The 16,072-nt window shown below is 52.8% G+C and overlaps 2 protein-coding genes across 6 annotated transcripts in view; both read right to left on the reverse strand.

Moving 5' to 3' along the window:
* MXRA7 (matrix remodeling associated 7) overlaps positions 1-3,168 on the reverse strand; it is a 31,845-nt gene extending 28,677 nt beyond the window's left edge. The window contains exon 1 of the mRNA XM_040244642.1: positions 2,855-3,168. Within this exon, the coding sequence (XP_040100576.1) occupies positions 2,855-3,145 (291 nt within the window). The 5' untranslated portion in view covers positions 3,146-3,168. The remainder of the gene's footprint in view (positions 1-2,854) is intronic.
* Positions 3,169-5,049: 1,881 nt separating this feature from the next.
* Positions 5,050-15,863, reverse strand: JMJD6 (jumonji domain containing 6, arginine demethylase and lysine hydroxylase). Of its 5 annotated transcripts, none has more exons than XM_040244593.1 (8): positions 15,574-15,863; positions 14,691-15,079; positions 13,587-13,873; positions 12,652-12,749; positions 12,044-12,132; positions 11,194-11,332; positions 10,383-10,510; positions 7,881-9,042 (listed from the first exon to the last, which is right to left on the reverse strand). In XM_040244593.1, the coding sequence occupies exons 1-8, from the start codon at positions 15,700-15,702 to the stop codon at positions 8,955-8,957; spliced, it is 1,347 nt and encodes a 448-aa protein (XP_040100527.1). In that variant the 5' UTR covers positions 15,703-15,863; the 3' UTR covers positions 7,881-8,954. The 5 variants fall into 5 exon arrangements, 4 of the variants coding, with proteins under 4 accessions (XP_040100530.1, XP_040100527.1, XP_040100529.1 ...); XM_040244595.1 differs by having other exon boundaries at positions 7,881-8,991; positions 15,574-15,858; XM_040244596.1 differs by lacking the exon at positions 12,044-12,132 and having other exon boundaries at positions 5,050-8,991; positions 12,614-12,749; positions 15,574-15,845.
* Positions 15,864-16,072: the final 209 nt, after the last annotated feature.

The raw sequence follows: 16,072 nt of genomic DNA on the forward strand, positions 1-16,072 counted from the left end.
CCCAGCCCATCGAGGGCTTTCATGCGACTCGATTCTCCTGCACCTCGGGGTCTCTTCCCCGTGACCCACAGCCACAGCGGAAGGCAGCTTCCCTGGGCTTTGGATGCTTCTCAATAATCAGCTTTGTGAGCCTGGGCAGCAGCTGCCCGGGGGCCTCCCAGGCCTCGCTGGGAAGGAAGATGATTGGATTAGAAGGGGCTTGGTTAATGGAAAAAGCAGGGGGGAGGGGAGAGGTGAGTTAAGTGCTGCTCTGCCAGGCTGGGGCTGGGCCTGCCTGCTCTCCCACTGCTACCGTTCCCTTAGTGACAGATAGACCCGAGGCTGGCTGACGGCAGCCCCAAACCCAGACATGAGTTACTTTTCCTGGCGGGCCTTCTGGCCTGCTCTCCAAGACGGGGCAGCACGGTCATCAGGAGAAAGTACTGAGACCTGCTCTTTTTCTCCCCTAATATTTATTTATTTAGCTGCACTGGGTCTTAGTTGCAGCATTTGAACTCCTAGTTGTAGCATGTGGGATCCAGTTCCCTGACCAGGGATGCAATCCAGGCCCTCTGCATTGGGAGCTCGGAGTCCCAGCTACTGGTCCACCAGGGAAGTCCCTGGGACACGCTCTTGAAAATGCCCAAGTCCATTTCCGGACAGTTTCTTAGCAGCTTCTTCCAGGGTAATCCCACAGGCAACAAGGCAGAGGAGTCGGAAACAGCTGATATGTGTCCCCAGCACCTGGCCCCGGGCCTTATGCACAGTTGGAGTCGACAGGGGCTTGATAGCTCAGAAGAGGCTGGAGACCTGAACCCAAAAGGGAGGGGCAAGACCTCCAAGGGAGGAAAACAGACTTAATTCTCCTGTTGCCTGGATCATGTCAGGTCAGGACGTGGAGACGAAGGACGGACACGCAAGCCTCAGCTGTCACGGTCATCCGCTCCGGCAGTGCATTGGGTTCAGCTCTGAGTCTGTGCCCAACACATGAGCCTCCATAAGGCGCCTCATCCTTCAGAGCCTCTACTCACCCTCACAGGACTTGGTTTCTCCTAGGGAGAGGCAGATACGGCTGCTTTTTAAGCCACCACGAAACCCGTTACCTAGATATATTGCTGACAGCCTAGAGGCCTTGTAGAAACTTCTTTCAGAAGCACTGTAATCTGGAAGATCAGGAGATGACCGAGCACTACTAAAGGACTTTAAAAATTTTTTCATTAATTAATTTTTGGCTGCACCGCATGAGTGCACTGCCTGGCATGCGGGATCTTGGCTTCCCGACCAGAGATTGAATCCAGGCTTCTGCAGAGGAAATGTGGAGTCTTAACCACTGGACCACCAGGGAAGTCCATAAAGGACATTTTAAACTTCAGTCCAGAACCTGCCTCTGGATGAAAAGGGGCCAATGTGTTCACTGTAGGAGCATGGCCGATTGAGAACAAGTGGCAGCCTGAGGATAGCCCCTATGCGTCTCCTGTTCCCAAGAGAATCCTAAACACGGGAGCAAGGCTAACACATCAGCACGTGTCCAAACCCTACCTGCCAACACCACAGGTGAGGGCAGCAAGAACAGCAGGGCCTCTGTGCTCCTTGGGAAGAATACAGCAGCCCTGCTCAAGCTGGTTAGAATACACTCTAATGACACAATTAGTCACCCTCTTGTCAAGCAAAGCACCTGCTCACAGGGGGTCTGGAACAATTACTCAGCATGCCTCCACCCAGCCTTGCTGCCTCCTCCTCCCGTCAAAGGGTTCTCTCCAGTATAAACCACTGTGTCCAGCAAAATTCAGAGTGGGCACTGCAGGCACACTGACAACGCACCAAAACCACTTGCTCATGGTTTCCACCGTCCCAGCCAGCCTCCCTCGCAAGGAAAGGAGCCTAGGAGTCAGAACAAGGCGTTCTGATCAGGCTCTGGGCCCTTGGCACTGGCCCCAAGGTCCAAGGGAGCTGAAATCCTGGGAATGTGCGGCTAGCAAGTAGATTTCCAATGTCAAGAGGTACATCGGGGAATTCCCTGGTGGTCCAGTGGTTAGGACTCTGTGTGCGCTTCCACTGCTGGGGGCCCAGGTTCGATCCCTGGTTGGGGAACTAAGATCCTGAAGCTCTTAGTTCTACTAAGGACTACCTCTCTGGCTATTCTGAAGCAATACTGAGGGGTCAGGACAGAGCTGAAGGACAGCAGAATCAGGAGGGTAGGCTTTGGGGGTGCTCAGCTGCACTGCAGGAAGACTTTATCCTGCTTGCTCACTGCACACTGGCCAGGCTTATCTGCAGGCCCAGGTGAGGTGTGCAGAGCACCCTGCAGTTTGAAAAGGACAACAAAAAGGACTGCAGTGGTCCCGTACTTTTCTTTCAGCCCCACCCAATGGGTTTCACACATAAATGGCTCAGGAATCCGAATTCCAAATTGGCCTAAAAAGAAAACGCAGTTTTCCTTCTTTAAGTTTTCTATTTTATTATATTACTATCAGGACAACCGCCATCCTTGAAGCCCTGGAAACAAGCCACATACACGTGCGTTTGAAATCCCGTGGGCTGGAGGGTGAGGGGTGTGTGTGTGTGTGTGTGTGTGTGTGTGTGTGTGAGGGGGGTGGGTGTGACCCGTGCCAGGGGAGGAGAGGCCAAGCAGAGGAAAGCCAGCCTGGCGACAACCCACAACTCCAAGGCTCTGCCACACTTCGAGGGAGGGCTGAGAGTCTGCACGCCGGGACCTTCCCTTCCTGCCGATCGCCGGCTCTGCCCTTCTTGGGGCAGCTCGGCCCGAGGCTGGGGGCCCGATTCTCGGCTCGGCCGGGGGCGCCAGGGGGTGCCGAATCGCGGGGGGAACCGGGCCCCGGGGTGGGAAGGGGCGCCCGGGAGGGCGGGTCCGTACCTGCCTCTCCTCGGCGGCCTGCTCCTCCGCCTCCGCCGGCGCGGCCTCGGGCTCGTCCGGTCGCGCGGGCTCCCCCAGCCCCTCGGGCGCGGCCGCCGGCTCCGCGGCGCAGGGGCCGGGCGGCGCGGGCTTCACGCTGGCCTCAGCCGGAGGAGCGGGCTCTGGGGGCGCGGGCTCCGGGGGGTCCGGGCTCGCGGCCGCTCCGCGCCTCACCAGCAGCCACGCGAGCAGCAGGGCCAGCGCAGTGGCCAGCGCGGGCAGTGCGGCCAGCAGCTCGGCCGGCGCCTCCATCGCGCCGCGGCCACCCGAGTGCCCGCCCGCGGGGACCCCGAGGGAGCCCGCCTCGCCCCGCCCGCGCCCCGCCCCGGGGCGGAGTCCTCGCCGCGCCACGCCCCCTGCCCGCCCCCGACCTCCTCGATCCCCGGGTGGCTCAAGATGCTGGGGACAAGAGCCCATCGGGAAGCGCTCTTGAGACCCAGGTAGGCCCGACACTTTAGGCTTAGGCTTCTTTTTAAAACTAGGGTGAAATACCCAGCATTCCGGGGTCCTTTTGGCATCATTTTAGCCCCGCACAAGTAATCTTTTGAGCATTTTGGAATTGCTAGGGCTTCCCTGGTGGCTCAAACGGTAAAGAATCTGCCCGCAATGCGGAAGACCTGGGTTCGATCCCTGGGTCGGGAGGATCCCCTGAGAAGGGTATGGCAACCCTCTCCCGTATTCTTGCCTGGAGAATCCCATGGACAGAGGAGTCTGGCAGGTTACAGTCCATGGGGTCGCACAGAGTAGGACACGACTGAGTGACTAAGCACAGCACAGCCAGGGAATGCTGAGGGCAAGGTAAAGGCTGTAGGACAATGAAAGCCGAACACCAGCTCTGCTTACTTTCAGCCGCTTTCTAGACCCATCGCCAGTGGCTTTACTCTTTGGCCATTCTCACGGAGGACTTTTCCAGGTGCTGGCCCGTGAATGCCCCATTCCGGTCTGGACCCAGCAGGCCTCCACACAGCCTCAGGGTGTGGAGGCTGCCCCTAAGGACGGGTTCAAGGTCAAATTCGACTTTCTCTACAGTCTTTCTTCTTTGAATAATTCTGTAATGTAGGAGAGGGTGGAATGAAAAAAAAAGACGTCTACCGTTTTTGCTTCTCCAGACCCTTCCAGGGCTGTTACTGAACCGTGTAGCTTGGAGATAAATGTAACAGAAAACCTTTTTCCCTTAGCACTCCCAAACCCTGCCCTAGTTATTTAAAAAAAAAAAAAAAAACAGTGGACAAAGTTTGTAAGGTGCCATGCCAAGCATAGGACTAATATTGAAAAAACCAGCCCCCAGGTTTTTGCTTAGAATGCATTCTTTTTTGGGAAAAGCAGTGTCTGAGTTGATAGCTGATGTAAGATCCTGGAAGGAATGCTTCTTTTTTAATTAAAAAATGTATTTTACTTTTATTCATTTGGCTTTGCTGAATCTTCGCTGCAGGTTCTTTAGTTGTGGCATGGAGACTCCTAGTTGCAGCATGTGAGGCCTACTTCCCCAACCAGGGATGGAACCCAGGCCCTCAACCACTGGACCATGAGGTCCAACCCACCCATCGCCCGCCCCACCCAGTGGCTCTTTTTAAAAGGAAGATGCAAGAACACTCTTAAGCTTCCTCTTGAGCTCTAGTTACAACAAACAAGATTCCAACAGCAGGGTGAGCTTAATCCTGCAACATCACATAACGTTAGGGGGACACACAAAGGGAATTTTAGCGGAGGTTCATAAAAATGCCCACTACTCTGAAATGTGGAATGAGGTTCTTCTCCTGGCTACCTTTCGACTACTGGGGGACTTTCACCCAAAGTGTTTGGGCCTTATTTTTGTCACCTGTGTCCTCTGTTTTGAAGTGTACGGTTGACTCTTAAACAACATGCGTTTGACGAGCATGGTTCCACTTACATGCGGATATTTTTCCATTAAACAGGAACTGCAGTACTATGCAATCCGAGGCTGGCTGCAGAACTGTGAAACTTGGATATGGAGGGCTGGCTCTCAGCTTTTCTTGAATTTTCCACTGTGTATAGGGAGGATCGTACCCCTAAACCCTGAGTTGTTCAAGGGTCAAGTGTATTTTTAAGAGGTCCTTTTGTGCGGACAAACTCAGAACACTCTGTTAACTTTCAGATGAGTAACAATGAAAACAAGGACAAGACAATGCAAAAAACCCAACTCCAAATCAAGTTGCTTTATTTAAAATGACGAACAAGTTTCATCGCAGTCCAAGTTAAAAATGCCAATCCAGTGGTGACTGTCCCCCAGCACTCACAGGACTTGTTGACAGTCCCCACAGGAAAAACTAAAGCAGAAACAGCAGGCGCTCAGCGTGCTTGACTTAACGACTGAGGAGGCACCAGGTACTCGGCAGATGGTCCCAGTTCCTCTGTAGTGCAGTCCCCGTGGAGAGAGCAGGCGAAGTCAGTTCTCCTGCTCCCAGAACAGAGGATGGGGGTGAGGTGTTCAAAGTTTTTGAACTTGAACTACAGATGAGACAAAGTTAAAAGCCATCCTGGGAGGGCTCCTGCAGTTTTGATGTATCATCGTGACAGCAGCTAGGGAGGCAGGAGTGAGGAGAAACCAGACTCCACGTGGAGCCATCAGCAGGACCCAGTACTCGTGACAAAAACACTTATTTGTGGAAACGCTACATACAGTTCAAGAAATATACGGCTGCGTGCTTAAATGCCTACTTCCTAAACAGTACTTTTTACATTTACCACAAAACCCCTGTTCCACTCCAACTCTTATCTAGCATCTTAAAGTATATAGAGGCAGAACCTCTAAAAAATTTGTAAAGCACTTGTACCAGCAATTTTTGTGCTGCTCCTTAAATACCTTTTGCTGATTTACAAAGAAGCTGTGTCCTCAGTTAAAAATACAGCTAAAATTAGAATTATGTTCCTTTATGAGGATCTCATTAACTTGGACTTAGAAAGGGCTAAACTTGCTTTTCTGATCATGGAGATGGACGTGTACAGTTCTCCCTGCCCTGACCCATTCGTAGCCCTTATGAACAACAGCACCCTCACAGTCTGTGAAGATCTAGGAGGTCAGGGATCTGGGCTTGTCCCTGTGGCGTCTCCAACACCTAGAACAGAGCCTGGAGCTCCGTTTGTTGAATGTTTTAATAATGAACAAATGGGCATCTACAAGCTAAGCAAAATGTGAACGATGTTCCTGTTTTTCGTGGCTCTCCCCTCACAGGAGTCACCTTCAACATCACGGCACTACGGACCTCAGAGGCACCTACCAGTGTGCGACACTGGCGACCTCGGGCTGATGGTAAAGCCTTTCGTGACCTCCCTCGTCTCCACAGACCCAGATGTCCTGGGTCCCCGACTCTGGTCTCACCCACCCCGATCCTCCTCTGCAGTAGTTACTAGTCTAGAGCCTTTCTTCTAGGACCCAGTTTGTTGGTTTTTTAACATTTATTTATTTGGCTGCACTGAGTTTCAGTTATAGCACGTGGGATCTTTGATCTTCTTGGGGTAAACATGATCTTTAGCGGCGGTATGTCGGGATCTAGTACCCTGACCAGGGATTGAACCCAGGCTCCCTGCATTGGGAGTGCAGTGGCACAGCCACTGGGCCACCAGGGAAGCCCCCCCACCAACCCCCCGCTATTGGTTTTAACATCAGTTGTCATCTCAGAGAATAACCTCTAAAAATAGTTTAATGTTTTATCTTTCTCCTTACTGTCCTTGACACCACTCAAAGGAGCAGCTCATGCCAGGTGGGTAGAAGGGTTGGTTTCGGAACAGATGGGCCCTTGGACCCCACTTCCTGCCTCAGTGACCACCTGGCCACACTCCACTGCTTTCTTTCCTCACCTCGGCCCTACTTTTCATCCACAGCAGTGTGTTTGCCTGGCACAGTGACAGTAAAAGGCAGCTGCTGAAACTCACCCGGCTAAGACAGTGAAGGAGGGTCCCATAGTCCTTCACGGGGTGGCGGGAACCAAGTGGCATAACCTGTGCCACCCAGGCACTTTCAGGAGAGGGGACTGTGGGCCTGTCACACAGGCTGGATCTCTTATTTCTGGATGTTGTTTATTAACCAGGAATTACCTTTGGCATCTGGGGAAGTAAAAATGGGTGGCTAGGCTCTCCAACCAAACTTCTACTTCACCATGCTCACCACGCCCCCTGGCGGCAGGCGGCCTGTCCGGCGGTTTGATCCTTTACACTGAAGCTGAGGGAGAAGCAGCTGGTAGGAATTGGAGAGGAAAGGGAGTGACAGCCCGGCAGCAACACTGTGGGGAAAAAGAAGCACTTTCAAGATGTCAAGAAAAGTTTTTTAAAAAGGAGGAGGAATGCCGTTCAGATATGAACGCGATCTCTGGATGATCCCTTCAGGGTCTGGATTCCTCACACCTAGAGATACTCCCCGGGCTTCCCTGGTGGCTCAGTGGTAAAGAATCTGCCTGCAACGCAGAAAACTTGGGTTCAGTCCCTGGGTTGGGAAGATTCCCCTGGAGAAGGGAATGGTACCCCACTCCAGTATTCTCGCCTGGGAAATCCCACGGACAGAGGAGCCTGGAGGGCTCCAGTCCAAGGGGTCACAGCATCAGATACCACTCAGTGACCGAGCACTCACAGGACAGACACGCCCGGGGGCCAGAGGGTGTGTGTGTGTGTTGGGCAGCGGGGGGCAGGTAGACTGATAGTAGGTAGACTGATACTAGGAAAAGAGCAGAAGTTCCATCCAATCCACACATGAGTTTTAGTTGCCCTTTCAGAATGCAGAAATTTGGGCAAAGACAAAATAGGGGACCAGCCTTCTAGAGTAAAGCCACACGACCAACCCAGGGAGTTAGGAAGGGACGACTGGTCTGTAGACAAGTAAACAGGATTCCCTGATCACACCCACTTTAAGGGAGGATTCTGAGAGCCAATGGGTAGGACTCCAGATGACGGCCCACTCCTCTGTGCCTGCTGGCGCTGGTGAGACTCCTCTGCCTTCGCCTGCTAGTGCCCTTCCCTCCCACAGTCCAACCTGGAAATTGTCATTGGATGTGTCCTGACAGCCTCCTCTTATTTTTATAACACTTTAGTTGAATTTGGAGACAGATGAAGGCAAGCAGGTGAATCGAGAGGGCAAGAGATGGAATCTGCTGGTCAACCTCTAACTATTTAAACCAGAGTTATTTAGAAACCTAAACAGATCCCAAAGACCGGAGGCACCACCTCTGCATTTATTCCTGGCTGCTAACAGGATTGCCCACCTAATGTCTCCAGGTCCAAGATATGAGGCTGTTAATTACGAAGCCTCTTAAGAGAGCGAAAAACTTCTGACTCAGGGGTCATGTACGTGGTGGGAAAGACACGGACAAATTTGTAAGAACCTGGTCCTGTTTATAACTTCAGTTTTGTGATGACAACACATTGAACACCCTTCCCACCCTGATCATAAACCCAACAAGCCCGATGTGTCATCCTTCCCCCACAAAACACACCACATGAAAATATCCTTGGAATCTCACAGCCTCTCTGACCACAGAGAAAAGGTGATGAACACTAAGACCGCACTAGGCAGTGGGTGAGTGAGTGGCGCTGGCCCCCGGCCGGGTTTCTGCTGCCAACTGCATTTCTGGACGGATGATGGCACACAGGAAGGCAGTGCTCTCGGGGTCCTTCGTTTCCATAACTGGTTCACACGGGACTCAGAGTCCACTCACCACTCTTGGCATCTCTGCTTGCGTGCAGCCGGCTACGTGTGGATGGTGGGAGTCCCTCACCAACACCAGCAAGGCGGCAAGGCATTCAAAGGACCACAGCCCTCCAGGCTTGCAGTTGGTCAACCAGCGCGATTTTAAAGAAGCACAGAACCTTCTCACCTGACGTCACAGCGGCCTTCGGCGCTTCGCCGAGCGTGCTGAATTTTTTTTAACTTCTTGACAATCTAGTCTCAGTTAGCAGAGAAAAAACAGCATTTGACTGGAGACATGAGCTTGGGCCAGAGAGGATTATCCAAATTCAAAGAAGACAAAGGAGAAGGTAGGAGCAGAAGACAGGAAGACAGGTGAGTGGCTGCCAACAGCTCCCACGGAGCCCCCTCAGGGAGAGCTTCAGCTCAGGGGTGAGCGCGGCCTCCACAAGTGTCCCTAATCCTGTCAAGGAAAGTACAACCGCTGGTGATCAGCAGGTGGACAGCAGGGCTGCTGCAAAGGAAGGAAAGGTTAAAAGCAGAACCCCCAGGGCCCCGGCTGAAACAATGGCAGGGCCTTCTCTGAAGACTTTCCTTACAGAGCATGAATACAAAGTCATACCCCAGGGGCAGATAAAAGTCTACAACAATAGAAACCAGGCAAGAAGAGAAATCTAAGGCTGGAAAGGACAACTAAGGCTGAGAACTGCATGATCCAGTGGGATCAATTCATCTGCTTAGGACACCCCAACAGCTCCCACGGGATGCCAACCAGACCCCAGAGAATGAGGAAGAGATGACAGAGAGGAATGTGGGTCCTCCATTGCTGTCACATTGAAGCAAGTGCCAGGCTGCTTGGAGACACAAAGAACGTAACAGCGGCATCAGCTGCAGTGGGCAGGGACTTCGGACAGAATCCCAAGAGCTTCAGGATTTCACTGTCTTCCCAGAAACCATCCCTCTTAATGCCGCCCCAGTGACACTTCAGCTAGCAGCACGTGGACAACAGGGCTCTGGGGTTTAAAGACCCGGGACGCAGGCAGGGTCTGCACACTTCAGTGGGAGCCTGGCATGCAAAAAGGTTAGCTTATTGATTTTATCTCAAGTTTTAACTTATTTAGATCCAATTGAGGTTTTCTTTTTTTAATTAATAATTTAGTTTGTTTAGGCTTGTGGGATCTAAGTTCCCCAAGTTCAGGGACTGAACCCAGAACCTTGGCAGTGAAAGCTCAGAGTCCTAACCACTGGACCACCAGGGAATTCTCACTCAGGTTTAACACAAAAACAAAACCCCGCTGGAGACATGATTGAGATTTTATTTAAAAAATCTGCAAGTGCTCCATGGAGCAGTGGCAAACTGGGAGAAAAAGCAGGAGGCCACGCCTCAGACTCTTCAGAAGCTTGGGGACAACTTTTCAGCGTTCCCCCTGTACTGCGATAACGAACCATCATTTCCCCATCGAGGGCAGCCACCACCCACCAGCAGAGTCAGTCTTTTCTCCCAAGGTCACAGCAAGAAGAGCAATGAGAGGAGATTCTGGTGTTCTCCAGGAAAAAAAATTTCAAAGATATAAGATGAATTTAACTTTTATTAAATAACGTCAAGGTTTCCCTTGGCACCATTCACACAGATCCTCACCCTTATGCATAAAACAAGCCACGTGCATTTGCACTGGTAGCAGAGAAGAAAGCTACTGTCGCAAACACTGAGTGAACGGCTCCCGTGCCCTAAAGGTCCTCATTCTCTGGCTTTCGCCGGCCCTCCCCGTCTGCGGGACCCACGGGGCTGCCCCGGGGCCCTGCCGCAGGCTGCAGGCGCGACCTCGCACACAGACGACAGCCACGCGCGGTCACCTGGAGGAGCTGCGCTCTTTGCTCACGCAGTCATCCTGCGAGGTGGTGTCCCCGTTCCCGACCATGCTGCATGTCCGCCTCTTCTTCCTGCGGTGCATCGTGCCTTCGCCTTCAGAGCCAGACTCGCACTGGATGCGGAAGGAGAAAAACAGGGCGTCAGTCGGAGGCAGCCAGGGACTGAACCTGGGCCCTCAGCAGTGAAAGCAGAGTCCTGACCACTGAACACCAGGCAACTCCCTCTAGGTTTATTATTTACCATCCACGGAAATTCCTAACGTGGGCTTTCAGTCTGGAGAATGCTTGAAGTTTTCAATCCCGACCCCACTGTCCCCAGCTGTGTCATCCTGCATCATTTACTTCACCGAATCTTCAGCTACTTCTCACCCCTAGAGACCACTCTGCGTGCATGTGTGCGTGCAGGTGAAGTCGCTTCAGGCATCCCGGACATTTTGCGACCCTATGAACCATAGTCCGCCAGCTTCCTCTGTCCACGGCATTCTCCAGCAAGAATACTAGAGTGGGTTGAGGGGATCTTTCCAACCCAGGTATCGAACCCGTGTCTCCCGCACTGGCAGGCAGGTTCCTTACCACTAGCACCACCTGGGAAGCCCAGTGACTATTTTAACGATTAATAAACAACTTCAGAGCTATAAAATGGGCAAACTTTACCCCACAGAAGGACTGGGGACAGCTGTAGTTCTTGGAAAAAGAAGGTGAAACACCTCTCCCTCCTGGGAAGGAGGCACAAAGTCCCCTCTGGTTTTTCCAGGGTGCCCTGCGCTGGAGGACTGGACAGTGAGCGCAGCCTCACCTCTGAGTCTGAGTCAGACGAGCTGGAGCTGGAGGAGCTGGAGGAGTCGCTGGAGCTGTCGGAGGCGATCCCTGTGGATTCCTGCAGGTCGACGGAGTCAGCCAGGACTGCCAACTCTGGGTGCTCCTGCTTCAAGATCCTGAGGGACGAGACACGTGCTCTCAGTGCGGCGACAGCCACCCACAGAGCCCCAGACTCAGGGCTGAGCCCTGCCTCTGCTAGGCGTGCCGGCACGGTGCTGAGGATAGACACGGATCCACAGGCCCGGCACAGAGCCCCCTGCTGGTCAGGCTTTCCTGAAAGGAAAACTAGCCGCACACAACTTGCTGCTATCTGAGCTCACAAGCCACGTGTGCTGCCCACAGGAGGCCGCACGTCCCTGAGTCAGTCTCAGGAGAAACCGTCTCTCTCCCTCGTACTCTTCCCTGCACCTTCCTAGCTGATGTTTTTAACCTCTCCTTTCCACAGCACAGTGCTCAGTGATGGAAGCTGGGCTCGGTTAACGTTCTATTTGTTAAGAGCAGAAACTACGAGGTTTGTGAGAGGTAAGAAGCGTCGGGTGACAGAGAGGGTCCCCCCTCACTGGAAGGTAAAGCTGGACGGGACTGTTGAGGGGCAGCCGCCAGCCCGCCCCTTAGGGACCTCGTCTGGCGGCCACTGCAACCGGGGACAAAAGACACACTGTTCGGGAAGGCCTTTCGGAAGGACCAGATGGCAGCACACAGCGGCCTGAGGGATGGAGTCAGTGGGCCTCGGACGCCCGAGAGTCCGGGGAGAACAAAGCCACCACCCTTGCTGGCCCTCTCAGCAGGGAGGCTGAGCACTGAGCAAGCCGGGATCCCTCTCTTACCCCGAGAGCTGGTCCCTCCAGGTCAGGGTTGGGACACAGTGGCACGGGGTGGCTGGGGGTGGCTTGCACTGCCGCTGCCCGTGCTGTATCTGTTCTGTGGATAAACAGAGGAGCTAAGTCTCCAGGGCAGTCACCTCACTCACGAGAACTGAAGGTAATAAGCTCAAATGGGGGTAAAGCTTTTGGAATAAGGAAAAGAAAACAACCAAAATCAAACCCAAACAAAAATGGCTTTCTTTGCTAGAGCTAGCTTTGAGAAAAAAAAAAAAAACAAACAAACGAAAACAGAAAATGAGGAACAATCCCAGTTATGACCATGTTTGTTGGGACTGCCTGGCCTCGATCAAACATGCATTCTGAGCCTGTCACCTCGAGGCTGGCAAGCATCCTGAGAACTGGCCCTGACCTTGGACCCACTCTCTTCTACCCATGAGGTTTTGCAGCCCCAGTGTTTCCCAGGCCTGACTTAAACTCAGCACATGTTATAGCAGCAGTGGACTCTTGCCATTGTATCTCTGGGGTAGAAGTTGGAGCAAAAGCAAAAAATAAGAAAACAAAAATGTCTCTCACCTATACCATTTCCTTGACAACTTTGGTCTCCCTCTTACCGTCTTGTGCCAGACAACAGGGAAGTTGGTACTGCTGGCAAAGTTCTGGGTGATGGCAATGGTGGTGTCAAGATTGAGAACAACGTGCCACCAGCCTCCTGAAATCCAACAAATAAATGGTTAAACAGGAATGGGCTCTACACACAATCGCCCTACAACACAAATTTCACATAACATGTAACACAAACTTCAGAAACTGGGGATTCCTGTCGACAAGGGAGAGTCTTAAGACAGCCAGGACCCGGTGTGCTTAGCGGTCTTCCTGAGGCAGGAGCCACCAACCACCTGCTTGTGCAAAGTTTCACTGGAGCCTGGACACGCCTGCTTTCCTGCCCCCTGGGCAGAGCTGAGCACTTCCGACAGAAACCATCCTGCCTGCAGTGCCTAAAATATTTTTTCTCTGGCTCTTTTACAGAACAAATGTGTCCAGCCCTGTCCACCCAAAGCTGTGACCAAAACTGTAAAGGCAGCAAGTTCTTCGGTTCCTAGGAAGAGGGTGTATATCTTAAATACCCTCAATTCTAACACTTAGCCTATCAAAACAAAGCGTAATTTTCAGGTGTGGGATTTCCCACCTCTTGGCTTTTAAGTAACGGTTTCCTGACTCAATCCCCCCAGTGCTACACTGTGTCAAAAACCCCATTTATGGAAATAAGCACAAGTCACTGAACACACACAAAGATACTGGGTAACTAGTAGGAATAAAAATGAATAGGCTCTCCAGCAGATAAGAAGTTTTTCAATAGTCATTATACACACAGGCTACAAGAAAGCTGGACAGCAGCCCCCTGAGCAGGTGATTACACAGCAACACGTCACAGCCAGAGGCAGGCCCCAGTCAATTCACCCAGAGTCAGCATGCAGAGGGATTTCTTTGACTCACTGTATAAACTGTGCTCCAAAATTACAGATTACTGAAATCAAAGAAAGTATACCTGGTACAAAAACAGTCTCTCCTGGTTTCTGTAAGATTTCCAGGGGTTTGAATTCGGGTGGCCAGGTTGGAAGCTGCGTCCGGGGATAGATGATGTTAAACCAGGTAATAGCTTCATCTTGCTGGTTCCCTCCTTCTTCTCGGGTCACCTTGATGAGCTCCCTAGGCGTGCTGGTAGGGAACAGGCACCAGCGCTTGTGGCCCTGAACTAAGGCATTCCAGGCACTGGTTCCCAGAGGGTCGATGTGGATTCCTGTTCCGGACCGTGGTGGCCCCATCACAAACCACCTAAAGGATGGAAACATCCAAGATGTGCAGTGTAATTTAACTACATACATGCCACAAAAGCAGCTTTCAGTTTTATACAAATGTTATTTTGAAAACTATGCAAATTCTGATATACAGAAATGCTGAGTAAATTGTACATGGGCTGATCCCTAACAGAAAAATCACTGATGTGGCCTACTGCTGGACTTTAGCTATTAAAATGTCCCTTACAGAGACTTTCCCGATGGTCCAGTGGCTAACACTACGAGCTCCCAATGGAGGGGGCCCAGGTTTGATCCCTGGTCAGGGAACTAGGGGCTTCCTTGCTGGCTCAGCAGTAGAGAATCCGCCTCTAATGCAGGAGATGGCGGTTTGATTGAGATGACCCCCTGGAGTAGAAAATGGCAATCTACTCCCGCATTTTCCTCTGGGAAATCCCATGGACAGGGCAGCCTGGAGAACTACAGTCCCTGGGGTGGCAAAAAAGTTGGCTACGACTGAGCGACTAAACAACAACAAAAGGGAACTAAATCCTGCATGCCACACTTAAAAGAGCCTGCATGCCGCAACCAAGACCTGGCACAGCCAAAATAAATAAATATTTAAGTAAAATAAAATGTCCCTTACAGATCACTGGTTCAACTTTGATTGCATGCTTGGATCACGTCGGGGAGCTTTCAGAAATCTGATGCCCAGGCAGCATCAGGCAGGAGTCCCTGGGCAGGTATGGGAAGCCCTCTAAGTTCCATATGCAACCAAGGCAGAACCATTCACTGTTTCAGAAAAAAGATTAGTTGCCAGAGAGAAGATTATAACCACATCACTGCCCAGTATTTACCTGTAAGGGGGCCTGCGCTTCTCCCCTGCGTACTGGAAAAGGTCATCGGTGAAAAACTTGGGCACCTTGTAGTCTTCCAAAAGTTTCCTTCTTTTGGGGTGTTCCCCGTAGCTGCTGTCAAAGATGTAAAGGGGGCTGTCATCGCGGGTGCTCTCCATGTACTCGATGTAGTATTTCATCTTCATCTTCACCGAGTACCCGTCGTTGTCCTCGCCACACTTGAACTTCTGGTTCCGGTATTTCCTTTTGAGGCGCTCCAGAGTCCACTTCTCCTGCGCAGACCAGCCCTCTTGGGCATTCAGCAGAACCACGGGCTTGTATGGTCTTTCATATCGCTCCACAAATTCTTCCACCGACAGTTGTAAAGCGTCTGCCCTTTCCACATTGTCCTGAGGGAATCAGAAAAGACCCATCGAATTAAAAAGAGAGAGAGAGAGAAAAGCCCGGTGGCAGGTAAGGGTGTTCCCCAAAGCCAATTAGCAATCATATGCCCAAGGAGCCAGATTCTAGTTCTGGCTCCTCTTAGGGAGGAGAAAGGACTTGCGTGCATTCGGGCACAGCAAAACCGCCATCCCACCAAGGAAGCGGGGTTTCGCGTCTCCCACTTGTGGCCTTGAACACCCAGGTTCCCTATGGCCCTGCTGCCCAAAAGGGGTGCAGGGGTGACAGGCCTCGTGGAGGGCGTCAAGGGCGTGGGGCTCCAGATGCCCCCGGCAGGCGCGGCTGCGGCGAGGAGAAAGGAGGCCCGCCCTGGAACGGGCGCCGACGACCCCGACCTCCGCGGGGTGCGGGCAAGGCCATCGGAACCCGGTCCCGGGAGAGGTGCGCACAGCCCCCGGCGGATGCCCGTGGTCCGCCCGGCCCGCGATCGCGGCCCGCTCACCGCCACGGCCGCCGGGTTCAGTGGGAAGCTCTCGTAGTAGTTGTGCCGGGTCCAGTCCAACGAGTCCTTCAGCTCCGGCCGCGCACTCCGCTTGGCCTCGCGGATCCGCTTCTTGCTCTTGTGGTTCATCCTACCAGCTGGTTCCGCGACGACCTCGGCGCAGCTCGCTTCCTGCCACCAATGCGCCGCCCCTCTCCCCACACACACACTCCCAGACTCGGGCGACGGCAGCACCAAAACGCCCTTCGTTCCGGCCCGGCGCCTTTAAAGTCGCCTTCCAGAAGATTCACTCCGTAACCACCTCCTGAGCCTCCGGTTGGACCAGTGGCTGCTGTCTTCCCCGCCCTCCGGCCTCTCGCGATAAGCCATTGGCCTCTGCGTCTCCGGGGCCAGCCCTCACACAGGCCGGATATCCGCCATGTTGGGAAGGTCAGCCCAGTCGAACTACCTCTTCGTTGCGGCCCCGCCTCTCCTGCGCCCGCTTCCGGTCGGTCACTTC

Source organism: Oryx dammah, unplaced genomic scaffold (genome assembly GCF_014754425.2).
Source record: "Oryx dammah isolate SB20612 unplaced genomic scaffold, SCBI_Odam_1.1 HiC_scaffold_8, whole genome shotgun sequence".
Classification (NCBI taxonomy): Eukaryota; Metazoa; Chordata; class Mammalia; order Artiodactyla; family Bovidae; genus Oryx; species Oryx dammah.

What these genes read in the sequence shown, in the direction of transcription:
- JMJD6 (XM_040244593.1), bottom strand. Translation starts at nt 15,702, where the DNA reads ATGAACCACAAGAGCAAGAAGCGGATCCGCGAGGCCAAGCGGAGTGCG. An exon ending in AAGCGCAGGCCCCCTTACAG is followed by an intron (nt 13,874 to 14,690) that starts GTAAATACTGGG and finishes TCCATCCTTTAG; the next exon opens with GTGGTTTGTGATGGGGCCAC. An exon ending in CTGTTGTCTGGCACAAGACG is followed by an intron (nt 12,133 to 12,651) that starts GTAAGAGGGAGA and finishes TCCACAGAACAG; the next exon opens with ATACAGCACGGGCAGCGGCA.